The sequence below is a fragment of the Musa acuminata genome, chromosome BXJ2-5 (assembly GCF_036884655.1).
Source record: "Musa acuminata AAA Group cultivar baxijiao chromosome BXJ2-5, Cavendish_Baxijiao_AAA, whole genome shotgun sequence".
NCBI lineage: Eukaryota > Viridiplantae > Streptophyta > Magnoliopsida > Zingiberales > Musaceae > Musa > Musa acuminata.
In genome coordinates this window covers 4,395,368-4,411,789 of record NC_088342.1, presented here as the reverse complement: position 1 = coordinate 4,411,789, position 16,422 = coordinate 4,395,368, and the positions used below count along the sequence as shown (strand labels likewise).

The window sequence follows — 16,422 nt, the reverse complement described above, 5'->3', positions numbered from 1 at the left end:
GGTGATGAGCTTTGTATTTATTGTTCGAGGTTTGAGGCCTTTAAATGCGTAAAATAGTTCAAATATTTGTGCGTGGCTGAGATTTAAGGTTCTTTATTATTAGGCAATGGTCAAAATGGTGTGGGACCCACAAAGGGGACGGTGTGCCAGGCCGACGGGGGCCCATCTGGCTTTAGGCTATCAAAAGGGCCAGGCCGTTCGTGTCTATATCCAGTCGCCCTAACGCTTAGCCATTAAGCTTTGCCCCGGTTTCTGCTCTCTCCCTAAAGCCCTAGCAACCCCCGTACCCGCTCGAATCCGTCCAAGTTTCGGTTTCCAAGTTCGATCCCCAGGAGGCCGAGGCCGAGTAGAGAGCCGGAATCATTATCGCTCTCCGATATCTAACCCTATAAATCTCATCCGCCGCTCCCCGGTGAATTCGCCCGAGTTCTCCCTCCTTTCTTTGTGTGCCGACCCTTCTGATGATCTTTTTCTGAGCGAGCTGGGGAGGACTTCGTAGTGGTTTTGAGGTATTTTTTTGTTCTATCTTGTGGTTTTTTTCCTTCGTAAGCCCCTAAATCGTCTCTTTGATCTTTCACGTGGTTTTTTACTTGGTGTTTCTTCCGATTGATCTTTTCTGCGGGTTAACTCGTTGCTAGTATGATGTGATTATGAGCCCTGAATTATTCAGTTTTGGGTACGGGTCCATTCCGGGCATATCATGGTGCCAGAAGGGGCGAGGGAAGAAGATGAGAAGGTAGAGGAATAGGAGGAGGAGAAATACCAGGAGGTCCGGCATGACCGTGTGGCTGCGTGCTCGCGCTCGTATACCCTAAATTGACTGGTTAAAACGAAAACTGGACCGCCCCTTTTTGGGCAGTTCATATCCCGGTCCACTGGCAGACTGATAAGCACCGGGCGATATGTACCGGTCCCCCCAGTTTGTTGAACAATGCCTGACAATATGTTTTTCTGTTGTTGGATCAGAGTAGCTAACTATTTGCAGGTGTTTTCTTGGGTTCTGGTTGTTTCTTTTTTTCGCTTTGGTCTTTGTTTTGTGATAGATTTAAACAGATTGCTTTAGTTGTTGTGCAGTTAATTTTTTGGCGTCTGGTGTTGGGTGTTGAAGGCTGGGCTTTTAGTGTTTTGATGGTCGATATGCTTTTTCATTAGGGACGATTTTGCAGTGTGACTATAGTTATTAAACACACAGTAAGAATATGGTGAGAATTACCCAACCTTTGAAATAGTAGTAATTATCCATTTTACACAATGAAGGTGGCTTGTCATGGGTTGTCCGGCACTTTTTGAAGTTTACATGTTTTATTTCTATTATATTTCTATCATATTACAAACATGAAGTCAATTTTGTGTAAATTTTGGTCATTCAGAGTAACGAGATCCTCCAATTTGATGATTCTTTGTTTATGAGAATTTAATATAGTATGTTGAATGACTATGATAATATCTAGATATAATTCTCGTAATGATGGTTGATCTATCAAATTGCTTGGTGTGGGTTGTTTCTTAAAATATTTTTCTTTTAATCTCGATTGTGTATGCAAATTTTATTAAGTCATGGCATTTTTGGAAATGGACATTGGTGTTTCAAGAATATTACACCAACTATGCACTGTATTAAATAAGCTTGGTAACTACATTATCCTGTGGAAGAAAGATTTAATGTTTTTTCCTTGAATTGAATGTTTTTATGGGGTATGGATAGTGTTATTACCTATTATATGCTAATGTTCTATTAGACAGTTGCTTTGATTTCGTCAAGGATTGGTGCTATTGTGGAGAATATGATGCACATTCTGCTTATGTGTTAATTGGGTTTCCACAAGACAATTTGGGGCATCTGGTTTTTTATTTTTATTTTTAATGTTAATCAAACAATAACAATATCGTGCCACCACATTTTTCCCCTAAAATTGATGATACCTAAGTGTTGTTTTCTCCTCTTCATAAACAACAAAGTTCATAAACAACATTGTGCCTTCACCACTTGCTATTTTCAGAAAGAAAAAAAAGGATTCCCTACTGGTGAAACCACAAGACCATATGATCTGCAGTTAGAGCCGAAGGGAGCAGATCCCTCAAGGAAGCAAACTCTATTGGGAAATAACAATATATTTAGCTGTGTTCAATGCTAAATGCAGACAAATCTCCTTCCAAAGTTCACATTCAACAATTAAAGCAAAGTTCCATTCTCCTACTATCGTGAGGAACGACAAAAACAAAGTTAATTGGCAAAAAGATTGGCAATAGAGAAAGACATCAAATGAATAGGTCAGAAGCCCACAAATGCCTCAAGATATCGCGATAAATCAACTAAAATAACCTACAACAAGAAGCACAAATTTTTTTGTCTGTATGCAGTGATTTAAATAGGTGCTCGCCTAAGTGCTCGGGCGAGACGAGGACTGAGTGCCTTGTGTGTGGACCAAGTGGTGCGCTTCAAGGAGGCACCGCCTGGGCACTCGCCCGAACCGAGGTGTTGGGCGCTTCGAGCGAGCTTTGAGTGTGCTATTAGACCTTGTAAGGCCAAGTGTCTGAGTCATGCCTTAATTTTTATTGTTATGATCACTTCGAAGGATTGCCAGGGAGATTTTGCAATTATTGACACAATCAAATTTCATAAAGCCATCTAGAGCATCTGATTGTTAAGACTTTTAAAATGTCTACACTACAGTTCTTTAGTTTGTAGTTCTGATTAGTTTACACTTTTTATTTCCTACTTAGGTTTTTATTTGCAATGGTTTTTGTCTATAAGATATTTCTTTCTTATGGTAACCATAATGTTTTCTATTTCTGGGCCTTTTTTTTAATGGACAGATCGAAAGAATATAATTTGGTTTTTTTTATTACAGGTCTTGGTTATCATCTCAGCAATTTCCTAATCATTGTCGAATGGCTACATCTTTGGATATGTCACTGGATGATCTCATTAAAAACCGAACTGGTAGTCAAAGGGGGAGAGGGCGAGGCCCAGGGCGGGGCCGTGGACGTGGTGGTAGCTTTCGTGGAAGGGGAATGGGGATGCTTCATCAAGGCTCTCTCAGGGTTAACAGTCGGCCATCTCCATACAAGATTGCCAAGGCAAGCCCAAAACTGTTGCTTTTTTATGCATACCTTCAAGAATCTGAATCATTAGAAACCAAGACACGAAGGGCTGGATATCAGAACTTTTTACATGGAGAGGCTCATACACAGCATTCAGATTATATTACTTTTTGGTGCTTAATTCATTAATGAAGGATTTAAAGGGGAGAATTTCAAGGGATCTGTTGCTAAATTTGGAACTTCATATCTTCGACAGTCAAGCCCTCAATTTGTATGCTAGTTCATGGGGTCGTTTTTTGTGGAAGTGCTTAAGGGCTCGTACTTTGGAACTGGAGCTCTCACCAGTAACTTATGGTCAGCATATGATATTGGTGGAATTCTCTACTTCCGGTTATGTGCTATTTTGGTGGAATTCTCATCGTAAACTCTTATCTACATGCTTTATATGCTATTTGATTTGTTCTATATTGGTAAAAAGTGCTTTTCCAACTGCAGAATTTGCTGCTGTTGATATTTATTATAAGAACGTATCTTCATTCTTATATTAGACTTACTATGCACAGTGAACTTTTTATTTTTTTTGTGATTATGTGCTAACACATCTGTTCCATGATCTGGATCTTTGGTTGCAATTTCATCAGTCCTTCAGCAGAACAAAGGATATGATATGGAGACATGATCTATTTGATGATAGCATGGTAGCTGCAGGCATTTCAGGAATTGAAACTGGTACAAAACTTTACATCTCGAATTTAGATTATGGGGTCTCCAATGAAGATATAAGGGTGAGTTGAATCCTTAAGTTAACCAAGTTATACTATCTTTTGGTCATATATTCTTTTTATTTAATCAAATTTTAATCCTACTACAGGAGTTGTTCTCTGAAGTTGGTGACCTCAAGCGATTTGCAGTTCATTACGATAGGACTGGTCGCCCAAGTGTGAGTAGCTTGTCTTTTTCTAATACAACCAGCATATTGTTCTTTTATTCTTTGTGCAAGATTGACTGTTGCATATAAAGCATACAAAATTCTTTATTGCATCTTATCTTCTTCTTTTTTTTGCTTTAGGAAATAGAAAGTGTAATTTTATATTCAGCATGAATGAGTTTTCTTACCATGACTTCTTAAGATCGAAGCATGGGAGAATTGCCTTGCCCTTTTTAACTTAAGGGGAACTAATAAAATCTAGAAAATGATTGTTTTTTATGGCTGTTATATTTTCAGCTGTTATTTTGAATGCCATTGTTTATCTATGTTGTTTATGTATTTGTATGGGAGGAAGTATGGTTATTATATTGAACACTCGGACGTTTTTGTTTATAATCACAAAAAAAAAGAAAAAAAAATGTCAGTCCACATGATGGGTCAAGAAATGTGTCTGTTCAAACTTATACCAAGCAGCCATTGTCAACATGGTCGAAAAAAGTATTAAAGAAGTTACTAGCAGTAAGCTGCCCAGGGTTATATTTTACTTTTTTTTCATGCCATTGATGTATAAAGATATCACAACTGGACATGCTCTAATTGTAAAAGTTAAAATTTAACTGATAAGTTATGTAGCAAACATGACCTTATAAGTTCACATTAAATTCAACTGAGATTTCAATAATGAAAAAGCCCATCAGGATTGTTTTTATAGGTAAATCCTAAAACTTAACATGGAAACATAGGAACAGTGATAAGTTATGTGAACATCATAATCTTATGTGAACAGCATAATCTTTAACACATGAACAGTTTGCATGCTTGACGCAGAAACCATTTACATTGGTGTAGTGGCAAGGTTGTACAATATTGTTCTTTGTGATTCAGTTGACTCTTCAGAGGAATGATTGTGCTATGTTGCCCTTTAAACTTGGATACAATTCCTTAAGGGGATTGTTGTTGCTGTGGATGATACAAGGGAATAGTCTGTTGTAGAAGCCTCTCTTTGTCTCTTGCATTTAGTTGATTGAAATCTTAATTTTGTTTACAGGGTTCAGCAGAAGTGGTGTATACAAGAAGAAGTGATGCCATGGCTGCTTTAAAGCGATATAACAATGTGCAGCTGGATGGGAAACCCATGAAAATAGAAGTTATAGGCACTAATCTAGGCTTGCCTATCACTCCTCGTGTGAATGTTCTTGGCGGTCCAAATGGTAGAGGAAAAAGGACAGTTGTTATGACGTACGTGATTCTCTTCTGTTATTTATCTTTTTGCTTACTGATTTGTGTCAATGTCTTGAACTGATGTCTTTGTATATTTGTTACTTAATGAGTCTTACCTAATTTTTTTTCTATAGATTAATTCTGGTTATGTGAAAAATTTGATTGTGGAGTGTGCTGTGTCAGGGATTTCAGTGTTGTTTTTCTTCTCTTCTTTATCAGAAATCACCTCATGTTTACTTGGTAGTTTGTAACACGTAGGTCTTCTCCTTTCTTATTGGACTCCAACTTTGTAACTCATAGGTCTTCGTATATTTGTTACTTAATGAGTCTTACCTAATTTTTTTTCTATAGGTTAATTCTGGTTATGTGAAAAAATTGATTGTGGAGTGTGCTGTGTCTGGGATTTCAGTGTTGTTTTTCTTCTCTTCTTTATCAGAAATCACCTCATGTTTACTTGGTAGTTTGTAACACGTAGGTCTTCTCCTCTCTTATTGGACTCCAACTTTGTTTACCATGTTTGGGTAGTATAGTGCATTGAATTATTACATTGTGTGTGTTTGTGTGTTTGCGTGCAGGTTGATATATGTTTTTTTTTCCTAAGGATATATTTTTAGATGTTTTCTTAAACTGTAAAATTTTATGATGTTTTAATTAGATTTGTTTTACATTTTTATTTATTATCTTACCATATATTTGATTTTGGTGTTTGAATGATACCTTTTATCTCAGATGATATTAAAGAATGTCCACACTCCACACACTAATTTTGTAAGCCTATCTTTGAATGGATCATGTCAAAACATTTCATTTCGGTAGAACCTAAACTTCTAGGAACTTCATGAAGTTTAGTTTAAAATTTTGAATGAGGTTTCTTGGATGTCCATAGACATAAATCTTCTTGAGTAGAGAGTATCTTTCACTTACCCAAATTTTGAATGAGGTTTTTTGCTGGAAGCTAACTTTGAGAAACCTTCTTTTCAGTCCACAATTTGTTCGAGGTGGTTCAAGTTCTTTTAATCGTGCCTCTGGGTAAGCTCATAGAAACTCATTTCGTGGTTACCAAAAATTCTTCTTTAATGCTGTTTATATCTACCTTTTAAAGAACCTTATTGAATTTTAACTGGTATTTGCAAACCATCAGTATTTTTTGTGTAATCATGGTAGTTTTATTTGTTTAGTTGTTTCCTCCTAGCTTAAGTCTTTTCTCCTTCTTTGGCACCTACCTCATTTATTGGGTTGATTGCATTATTTGATTGCTGTTTATATCCCTATTAGGCTCATTGTGACATCATTATTTGACTTTAATGCACTTTATAATTTTTTGTTTGTTTGGATGGTTGCTTTTTTCTCTGCCATGAGCATGTAATGAGACTTTTTATGCATGTCTGTATATTGTTTTGCACGTATGGTTTGCTATGTCGTGGATCAGTTTAAGAAACATAATACCCAATCATAAGCCAGGAATTTGATGGTATGTCCTGTTTTGGGTGTTACATTAATTGCACATCAGAGACTTCTCATCTTACAGTGCAACATATCTATTTACAAACTCTTCATATGTGTCACCTTTGGCTCTAAACGTGATGCAGTGGGGTTCAGGTTGAGTTCAGGTGTATTAAAATGGGTTGAGTTAATTTTGTTAAATCGTGTCTAAGTCTAGTCAAGCATGTGTCTAGTATTGTTTTTAATTATTTTTTTATAGGATGATGTGTTTGTCTATTTTCTGGGATTTTATCCAGAATTTTGTTTTTATTTTAGTGAGAGCAATATTCTTTAGTACCATATTAGTTGGTTTTGCTATATTATGTTTGTAATTGTTAGGATTCTTAGACAGTGTTTAGGTTGATTATGAGCAAGGTATGCAATTTCGAATAGTACCGTTCGGTACAAGTGGTACGTATCAGTCCATTAGCTTACCGGTATACGGATCGCCCGTTACCGAACAGAACGATATATATATATATAATCTTTTATATATAAATATATATTTATTAATTTATATATATATATATAAATGAGGCGACGTCGTCCCGCCTGGGAGAAGAGAGGCGACGTCATCGAATTATACATATATATATATATGTATATATATATATGTATATATATATATGTATATATATATATATGTATATATACCGAACGAACGTCGATACTCTAGTACGATACGAAATTGCATACCTTGATTAGGAGCACTCTCAGGCCAAGCAAGAAACCAAACGAAGGAACTACTTTTCAACAATAAGTCGTGATGTTTCAACTATTTGAGATCAACTATATAAATCTGTCATGGGGTTGGAGGAAAGTCTTTTAAGCTCTTCATTTGTCACTCATCTAGCCACACTATTTAAAACCTACTTAGAAATGTAGATGATTCTTCATTTTGTCCTCTATTTGAGCTATGGCAAATAAAAACCCTATTCTTTGTCTTCCGTGGAAATTCCACATTCACTTCAATATTCTGATTTTTGTGACAAATTTTTTGTATATGTTTGCTTTACCTTCAGATCCGTAAAGTATGATTGATCTAACAATCATCTTACAAAATTCTGTTAATCTAAATGACATTATGGTACCCAAAACTCGTGACACCCCTCTCCACTTTAATCATCAATTTTTACTTTATGAATAATATATTCATCAATCTCTTCATCATGTTAAGCAATCAAGCGGAAATACCTGAAATTTCTACTTAATAAAACTTCTCAAATATATATATCTTAACTACATTTTTAGTTCTCTTATTATTACTTTTTCATATATTGTTTCTGTTATTATTGTAGCATAGACAATAACTTAATGTTGGTAACACTTTGTTACCTTTTTTTCATTGAGAATCCTTTAAGAATCAAACTGATTATATCCTTTATCTAAGTAGTAGTCCATCTTTAGAAAAACAATGAATGAACTTGATATTTCATATTAAAACTGTGTTTTTATGGCCTGGCATTCAGAAGAACATGTTTTCTCATACGGCTCCAATCAAGAGGATTCTTCCCCACTGATCTAGAATGCAGGAAGCTGAACTTACCATATGATACTGCAAACATATATTTGCTTTCTACAATTTTAAACAAGAATAAGATCAATTACTTCATGGTTCATTGTTTGCATCACAAGATATATTTATGGAAACCTATCGTTCTGAGCATTGGTACAAGAGATGGGATCCTTGTGTCAAGCTGTGTCTTAAAATCTTTTAACTTTTGCATAATTCCCTAACCTTTTTCTGCAACATCTCCACTATTTTTCTGCAACCAACAATTGAAAATGCCTGGTTTCTTAGTGTGCATCATTTAATTTACTCAGTCTTAAGCTATATCATCTTGTCTCTCTTGCATCGAATGGAGAATCTCAAGAATTCAGTAAGTTAGATAACATAGAGCACATAGTCACTAGATAATCGGCCCAACAAATTGCTGTCATTTCCTAGGATCTTCATCCAATTGCAATAATTTCTTATTTATGCCCAGGTGAGTGCCATAGTCTGATCCACCCATGCAAATTTCTGTTATTTTTTAGGAAATTCATCACTTGTAATGATTTCAGTTGTCTATTGTACTAGATCAACCTGTGTTATTTTTATCTGTGTTTCTGTGCTAGCTATTGCATTATCTAAATTTGCCTAATGCACAGGACAAATCGTGGAGGCTTTCAGCGAGGTCGTGGTCGTGGTCGTGGCCGTGGCAGTAGTGTTAGAGGCATTGGTCGTGGCAGTGTTAGAGGCATTGGTCGTGGCCGTGGCAGTGGGAGAATGCAAAACGTTGAGAAGTCAGCAGATGACCTGGATAAGGAGTTGGATACCTATCATGCCGAAGCAATGAACACATCTTAATGCAATCTGGTGCTTGTGCAGAGTGCTTGGATTCCTGCTAAAGGGTGTGATAAAATCGTGAAAGTATCACACTATGGTATTTGGGTTCCAGTCTTTTGGACTGGGCTTATAAAGAACAGACTCCTACTACATATGCGCCGGAACCAGTAGTTCAGATTATTTTCTCTCTCTTGTTGTTGGCATTTCAGAGTGCCCTAGTTGATTGTAGCGAAACTAGTGTGGCTTGCTCCATGGATTTCTGATCCAGTTAAGACTAGTTGACCTGTTTGCCTGTTTGTTGTTACCTCCTAGTATTTCACTGTATGTGGCTTTCCTTGGATGCTTTATTAAAGCCTCTTTCATGTGGGATTGATCGTGGTGAATGTTTTCCATTTCCAAAGCAGCCTTTTTTGAAGCTCATATTGTTCTCTCCCCCGGTCTTTTCTTTTTCTTTTTGCGATGCAGAATGGGGGAGGTAAGTAAGTGATCTCGTTGATCCAATCAATGTTTCTTCCATGTTTTTTGTGTAGTAATGACTGCGACTTTCTCTAGTATTACATTTGATTTCCAAGTTACCATCGATCTCAATAGCCCCTTAGGCTGTAGAACGATGACCCATTCCTGAGACGAGTTTAAGCAGCACTTACACAGCGTGGTTGTTGATCGATCGAGTTCGTCGTGGAAGACGTCCGATTGCTTCCAGAACATTGTCACATCTTTGATGCTGAGGTGTTTAACCATCTAGATGCATACAAGTACGGCAAAGAAATCCAAAACGGTAGCTCAAACCCCTCTCGGCCTTTATTGCAGACTTTCTCAACTCACCGGTGATGCCTTTTGTTGTCGAAGCTGCTTTCTCGGCTTCGACCTCTGATTCTTTTCGAGAGGGTTCCGTTTGACCTTTGAATGCAAAATAATGGGAACGTTCACTGCCACATAATGTATATGATCAACTCGGTCTCGCCACTGTTTTTTTCCTGTCGCATTCCCTCGGAACGTCGCTGTTACGTTAACCGCGTGGTCTCCCCACCCTTTTTATTTGCTGCCCTCTCACTTTCAACACGCTACAATATCTACCATATTATACAAGTAGAACCGAAAAGAAACAATATATCATCATCCTCTGTATGCATGCCATAAGTAGCTAACGATGCATTACTAATATTTGCATCAAAAAACCTATTCATTATGTAGGTACAGTAATTTCAAAGTGGATCCACATACTATCTATCAAGTTGATCAAATCTGATCTATTTGGGTTGCATCAAATGTGACCAAAAAAATGAAACTGAGTGGAGCTATGATTATTATAACTCATACAGATTGGATTCTTCGCTCCAGCTTTAATATGATACATGCAAGTTTCTTAGTAATTAATTTTTACGCATTTGGCATTATAAGTTTTAGTGCGCCATATCTACATAAACAACCATCTTAAATGGTAAGATCTATCTATCTATCTATCTTTCATACATACCTGTTTTCTTAACTCATCCAAGAAAACTCAGGTTAACAACTTCTAACTATAGGTTAATATAGAGTGTTTGGGTGTAAAAGCATAGATATTTTACGTGACTGGATTGGCAAACGTATGACGTCGCAAAAGAAGGGCACGCACGCATGCATGCATGCATGCAACACGGAGGGGAAGGAGAGACGGAGGAAGAAGGGCAAGTTCGAGGAACCTCGGCAGCATTTCCCAATGAGTCTTCTTAGTACGTAAACAACAAGCTGAGTGCTTTATCCTTGATTAATAGCGAGAGTAGCTGATACGGAATTGGTCTCGTCCTCTAAAGTGCAAACGAATGGAAATTTGGTTGATGACGGAGTCAATAACAAATATGTCGGCACGTTGAGAGAGTCTTCGGTCAATCCAATTATTGAGTCACGAAATTGCCACAATCGACAAGATTGTTTAGCGTAATATGATCTTGATAGAGTCAGCTTGGGTTCTCACCGTTGACTTTGACAAGCCGACACGGATTATATATATACATACATATATATATGCATATATATCAATCATCAATAGCATGTGATGTTGTAACACATTCACCGAGTGGTAGATATATCTCGGCCATTTATATCAATCATTTTCATCATAAGATTATGAACTTTTTATCTCTCTCATGCAAAACTTTTCGCATTTCCTTTGTGAAATGGAAATTCGAATGATTTCAATGTTGTGAAGAGAAATATTATTAGTCTGTCATACAAGCCTTGCCATTTGTGTTGATTGGAGTTGCAAGGACTAAAGATGAACTATAATTTACTATAAATTTAAGTGAGAATAATAATTGACTATAGTTAGTTAGTCTCCATAAACTATCATTTAGATATTAGATGATATTCTATTTTATTGTGACTATAAGCGCATCAAAGTTTTCTTTTTGGTATTTATGTTTTTTGTATAATTTTTAAAACTTTTCTAGAATGTTACACTAAATTTGAAATTTTAAATCTGACAAAATATATGCTACACCTAAAAATGATTTTATGCAGAGGAATTTCCCAATCCCATCATGCTGAGCATAATTTCAAGTTTTGGGGTTTTTATTTTTTTATTTTTTATTGTGATAAGTTTAAGATTCGAGTAAATAAGTATGGAAGTAATTAATTGTCAAATAAATGATAAATGCTAAGCATAAGTGCAAGTTTTGGGGGTTTTTGATTGTTAATTTTTATTGTGATAAGTTTAAAATTCAAGTAAATAAGTATGGGAATAATTAATTATCAAATGAAGATAAATGATGAGCAATAAGTGCAAGTTTTGGGGTTTTTTATTGTTAATTTTTATTGTGACAAGTTTAAAATTCAAGGAAATAAGCATGGAAATAATTAATTATCAAATGAAGATAAATGATGTGTTTTGAGGTGTTTTATTTTTATTTTTTATTTTTTGTGATGAGTTTAAAATTCGAGTAAATATGTATGGAAATAATTAATTATCCAAAAAATAAAAAATAAAAAGCATCAACGCGTTTTCATATATTTAATTCGGGACACGTCGATAATGGAAACAGAGGGAAAGAAACCACCGAGAACGAGCCGCTCCCGCGGTGACGAAGACCAAGAATCTTTCTCGTCCCTCCGCCCCCTCCCTGGCTCCTATATATAATCGCCGATCTCCCCATGAACCATCGGTGCCTCCTGCCTTCCCTCCTCTCTCTCTCTCTCTGCTTCCCCCTCTTGGATTGTTCCGTCTCCGGAGGCAGCAGTTGGATGAGAGAAAGAGGCGCCGTCGCGAAGGAGCCGCTTTTGTCGCTCCCCTTTGCCCCACTTCGATCCCAAATACTCCGTCTTCTTCAGTCGCCCAGACCGGGATTCTTTCGAAACGAGACCGCGGCTTGATCCTAATCGATTCGTACACTCCACTAAGGTTCTGGTGAGGAAATTCCAGTGAAAGAATGGTTGAGTTGGTTTCTCGCCGCGGAAGGACGCTGCAGCGGTACAACTCCGGCTGCCGCCTCGTCGCCGGGTGCGTTTTACTTGTCATCTTCTTCTGTTCGCTGTTTTGGTGGCATTTGATGCGACGAGTATGGCGGATTTGACATGAGAATTTGATCTTGATTTCCGAGTCGATGCATTTGTTTTCGCAATCCCGATTAGGGTGAAAAAAGAAGAAGAGATTTTTGAAGCTAAAACCGGAGCTTTTGTGTTCCATCGACCATTGGGTCTAATCATGGATGGGAAGTCTCATCCTCTGTTCTAGCCTTCATTCCTTCACGGATTCTGTGGCTAATTGGCATCAGATTGCAACTGGACTCGAATCAGAATCTTCTTTTTATCTTCTTCGCCTCCATCAATCTCATGTCGCCTTGCGTTTGTGCTACGCAGATGCATTCCCTACAGGTTCAAGAAGATGGACAAGCCATCTTTAGCAGACATCGATCGAGCGATCGAGGTTATGGTCGTAAGCTCTCAAAAGGGACGTGAACTCATGTTCCCAAAGGTACATATACCAACCAAACATGTACATATATCTACCATCTGCATCGTAGAACTGCAATGTTCTAACCCTGAAATGCTTTGTATTCCTTGACAGGGAGGTTGGGAGCTTGACGAAAGCATGCAAGCAGCAGCCTCCAGGGAGGCATTTGAGGAAGCCGGCGTGCGAGGGAAGTTCGAGGTCAGCTCCCGACTCAACACTCTCCTCTCTTTCCATTCATTCTGCAGAAGAGAACACCTGACCGATCACCATGATTCTACAGGGCAAGCTTGGGAAATGGCCTAGCAAGGAGCAAGACAAGATCCACCACATGTTCGCCATGAGAGTCACAGAGGTGCTGCCACAGTGGCCGGAGATGAACGCCCGAGAACGGAAATGGGTAGGTATAGCTAGAAAACATGCAAACCGGACCGGATGCATGCATGCATCCATCCATCATCCTCCTTCACGGATCCCTCCCTGATGTCTTTGTCGATTCCGTGAACCAGGTGAGCGTGGCAGAAGCAAGAGAAGTATGCAAGCATGCATGGATGAGTGAAGCGCTGGATAAACTGCAAGAGCTTCTATCGACTTCAAGCGAGCAAGACAACTGTTCGGCGCAGCACGCACTGACACCACTGACCGAGAACTCCATTCTTTCCTGTACATAGAAACTGCAGGATTCACGATTCTTTATATATCAGCGGAATAAGGCAGGGAAATAGCATCCTCGATTGACTGACTTGTAATAGCAGGATAAAATAGTTGTCTCTTTTGTTCCTTGCCAAATACTTTCTATGCAGTCATCACTCTCTCTCTCTCTCTCTCTCTCTCTCTCTCTCTCTCGTATCAAGAAGTATCTGAAAATATATCATTTGTGCGTAGTGATTGATTAGGACTTCAATTCCCGTTGTTTGTATTTAGTACAGATCGTCTTTTTTTAATATAAAAAGAAGAAGAAAAAAAAGCTAAATTATCTTATTGACGAAACGAAGCAATCCCATCCTTTTCAGCATGAACTAAAAGATTTACATCCGGAGAAAATGAATTCCTCGGAAGATTAGAAAATCTATTGGCCCTAACATGACTGCTCAGCTACTCAATAATATGATTTCCTTCACAGAATATACGCATTGCTTTACAGGCAAATATATAAGGTGAAAAGTGTTTCTAATAATATTCAGAATTCTCCGAGGGGAAGAAAATTGTGTACAAAAAATATTGACCATCGTCTTAAAGACTAATTGGACACAATGAAAATCATCCTCAAAAGTCAAACAAAATCCCTCCGGTATAACTTTTGCTTTATAATAATTATTATTTCGCACGTCAAGATACCTATAACCCAAAAAAATCAATAAAAGGTCGAGCGGTAAAGCCAATAATTTGATATAATAAATTGATAAATTTTTTTTCATTTAATAGGATCCGTTAGGTTTAATGGATTTGATAGTACAATATAAACAAAAAAAAATAGTTTTGAATAATAAAATAATAGAATAATGAGTTAAATTTATAAAAATGATATTATTTGGAGAACTCCATGAAAATGAAATGAAAGAGAGCCTTCCTATATTCAAAAATCATTGAGCCAAAATTCGAAGAAATCAAAGTGTAAACCGAGCCGATCCTTACATACACACCAAAAAGTCAATGAAACAAAACATTGAAATAATAAATGATCAATCGATCTTAAATCAATGTTATAAAAGGCACATAACTTTTGCTCATAGAATCCTAACACTGCAAGCCCATCCGATGTTGACGTCAAGTAACTTCTAACAAAATACCTTCACCGACAGGCATAAGGGGGTGGTTGACAAACACATCACCACCTGTGACTTGCATTAGGAAGGTGCAATAAATGAGATATGTTGACTTTGTAATAGCTATGTCATGACACTCTCATGTCTCGAAAACCAACTATCATTATAGATAGTTTCATCACATCGACACTATTAACTCTGTTAACAAGAGAAAAGTCAAACAAATCTTTAAAAAGTCAAAAGTTCCATCTTCCATTAGATATCAAAATTAGAAACCATACAGAACTCAGCGTATTAGATCACCATTAAAAAAATGGAAGTATCATATCCAATAAATTTTTTTTAAAAAAATCAAATCTAAGTTTTTCCAAATATTTAAGGAAAAACTATCTAAGCCCAATGAGATTTTTCAAGAATCAACCGTATCATATTTAACACTCATGATTTGAAGTAAGATACATGATCATTATCATCATCATCATCATCTTAAACGTGACAAGATTATTAATCCGAAGAAAACTCAAATTGAAGTATTTCTTCCAAATATACTTGTCATAAATAGTATGATGTCCGAATATGATGTTATGTTTGAATACAAGGGTAGGAGAGAATTGTGTGTCTACTTTGCTAGTGATGGGTTACTTCATATGAAAATGAGATGACAATATAAAATCTCAAATTAAATTGATGGAATGAAAAATGATGCTTCTTAAATGATGTTGGCAAATAAAAGAATCACACAGGTTACCCACTCAGCAAAACCATTCGTTCGTGGATGGATTATAACACATGTTTGCTTCATTTCCACACAAATTATCTTAATAACAATAAGTCTATTTTTATATTTTATATTTATTAATCGAAGGAGTAATTAAAAAAATAAAATAACATATTATTACATTATCAACAATAAAAAGCTAATTTTATAAAATACTTTAAGACTATTAATTGTCAATGTGGTCATTAGACTTAGTGTAGCCAAACTTAATTGTCAATTTGTTAATGATACTTTATGATATGTCACAATAATTTTTTTATCTAGGAATAATAAGTACTCTAGTAGTTATACGCATTATAGTATAAAGTATCGAAGAAAAGAGTTTAAAATAATTAATATTAATTAAGAAGTTAAGTTATATTATATTGATTATTGGTCCATCACTTAAGATTTACAATCTAAAGTGTTTAAAAGAATATATTTTTATGATTGTATTTGTTAGTAACACATAAAAGATATATTAATACATGTTTAGTAGACATTATAATTAATATTCTTGTTTACGTAATTAAAATTATTTAATTTTTTTATTCTACTTATATTTATGCATGTACGTATTATGGTTGAATGTGCTAACAAATTATTTTGACAAGATAAATTAAAGAAATTATTTTAGATTACATTAAAAAGACTATTACGGTACATAGAAGGATATATAATATTAATAACATACAATCACTATAACTCCTAAAGTCAAACATAATATGATATTATTATATTTATTAGACTTATTGACCCATTTTATAAAATTTATATAAAAATATTTTGTAAGTTTTAAAAACTAATTAAATAAAATTATTTTTAAATAAATTTTTATTTTATTTTATTTTATTTTTTTTATCTTACTAATTAACAGTCAAGTCGAAGAATATTATATTATGTGACCATATCTAATTAGGTAAGATATATTATAGATATGATTAGATTATAATTACTATGATCGAC

At 35.9% G+C, this 16,422-nt stretch overlaps 2 protein-coding genes across 4 annotated transcripts; both read left to right on the top strand.

The window, feature by feature from the left end:
- The first annotated feature begins 210 nt into the window (after nucleotides 1–210).
- Nucleotides 211–9,388, top strand: LOC135582104 (THO complex subunit 4D-like). Of its 3 annotated transcripts, XM_065108130.1 has the most exons (7): nucleotides 212–509; nucleotides 2,853–3,081; nucleotides 3,687–3,830; nucleotides 3,917–3,985; nucleotides 5,022–5,212; nucleotides 6,176–6,223; nucleotides 8,828–9,388. In XM_065108130.1, the coding sequence occupies exons 2-7, from the start codon at nucleotides 2,893–2,895 to the stop codon at nucleotides 9,024–9,026; spliced, it is 840 nt and encodes a 279-aa protein (XP_064964202.1). In that variant the 5' UTR covers nucleotides 212–509; nucleotides 2,853–2,892; the 3' UTR covers nucleotides 9,027–9,388. The 3 variants fall into 3 exon arrangements, with proteins under 3 accessions (XP_064964201.1, XP_064964202.1, XP_064964203.1); XM_065108129.1 differs by lacking the exon at nucleotides 6,176–6,223 and having other exon boundaries at nucleotides 211–509; XM_065108131.1 differs by lacking the exon at nucleotides 212–509 and having other exon boundaries at nucleotides 2,938–3,465.
- A 2,754-nt stretch (nucleotides 9,389–12,142) lies between these two features.
- LOC103984056 (nudix hydrolase 17, mitochondrial) lies at nucleotides 12,143–13,753 on the top strand. The gene is made up of 5 exons (XM_065108126.1): nucleotides 12,143–12,483; nucleotides 12,843–12,957; nucleotides 13,051–13,134; nucleotides 13,217–13,333; nucleotides 13,443–13,753. Exons 1-5 carry the CDS (start codon nucleotides 12,413–12,415, stop codon nucleotides 13,602–13,604), a joined length of 549 nt encoding a protein of 182 aa, XP_064964198.1. The 5' UTR covers nucleotides 12,143–12,412; the 3' UTR covers nucleotides 13,605–13,753.
- The last annotated feature ends 2,669 nt before the right edge of the window (nucleotides 13,754–16,422 follow it).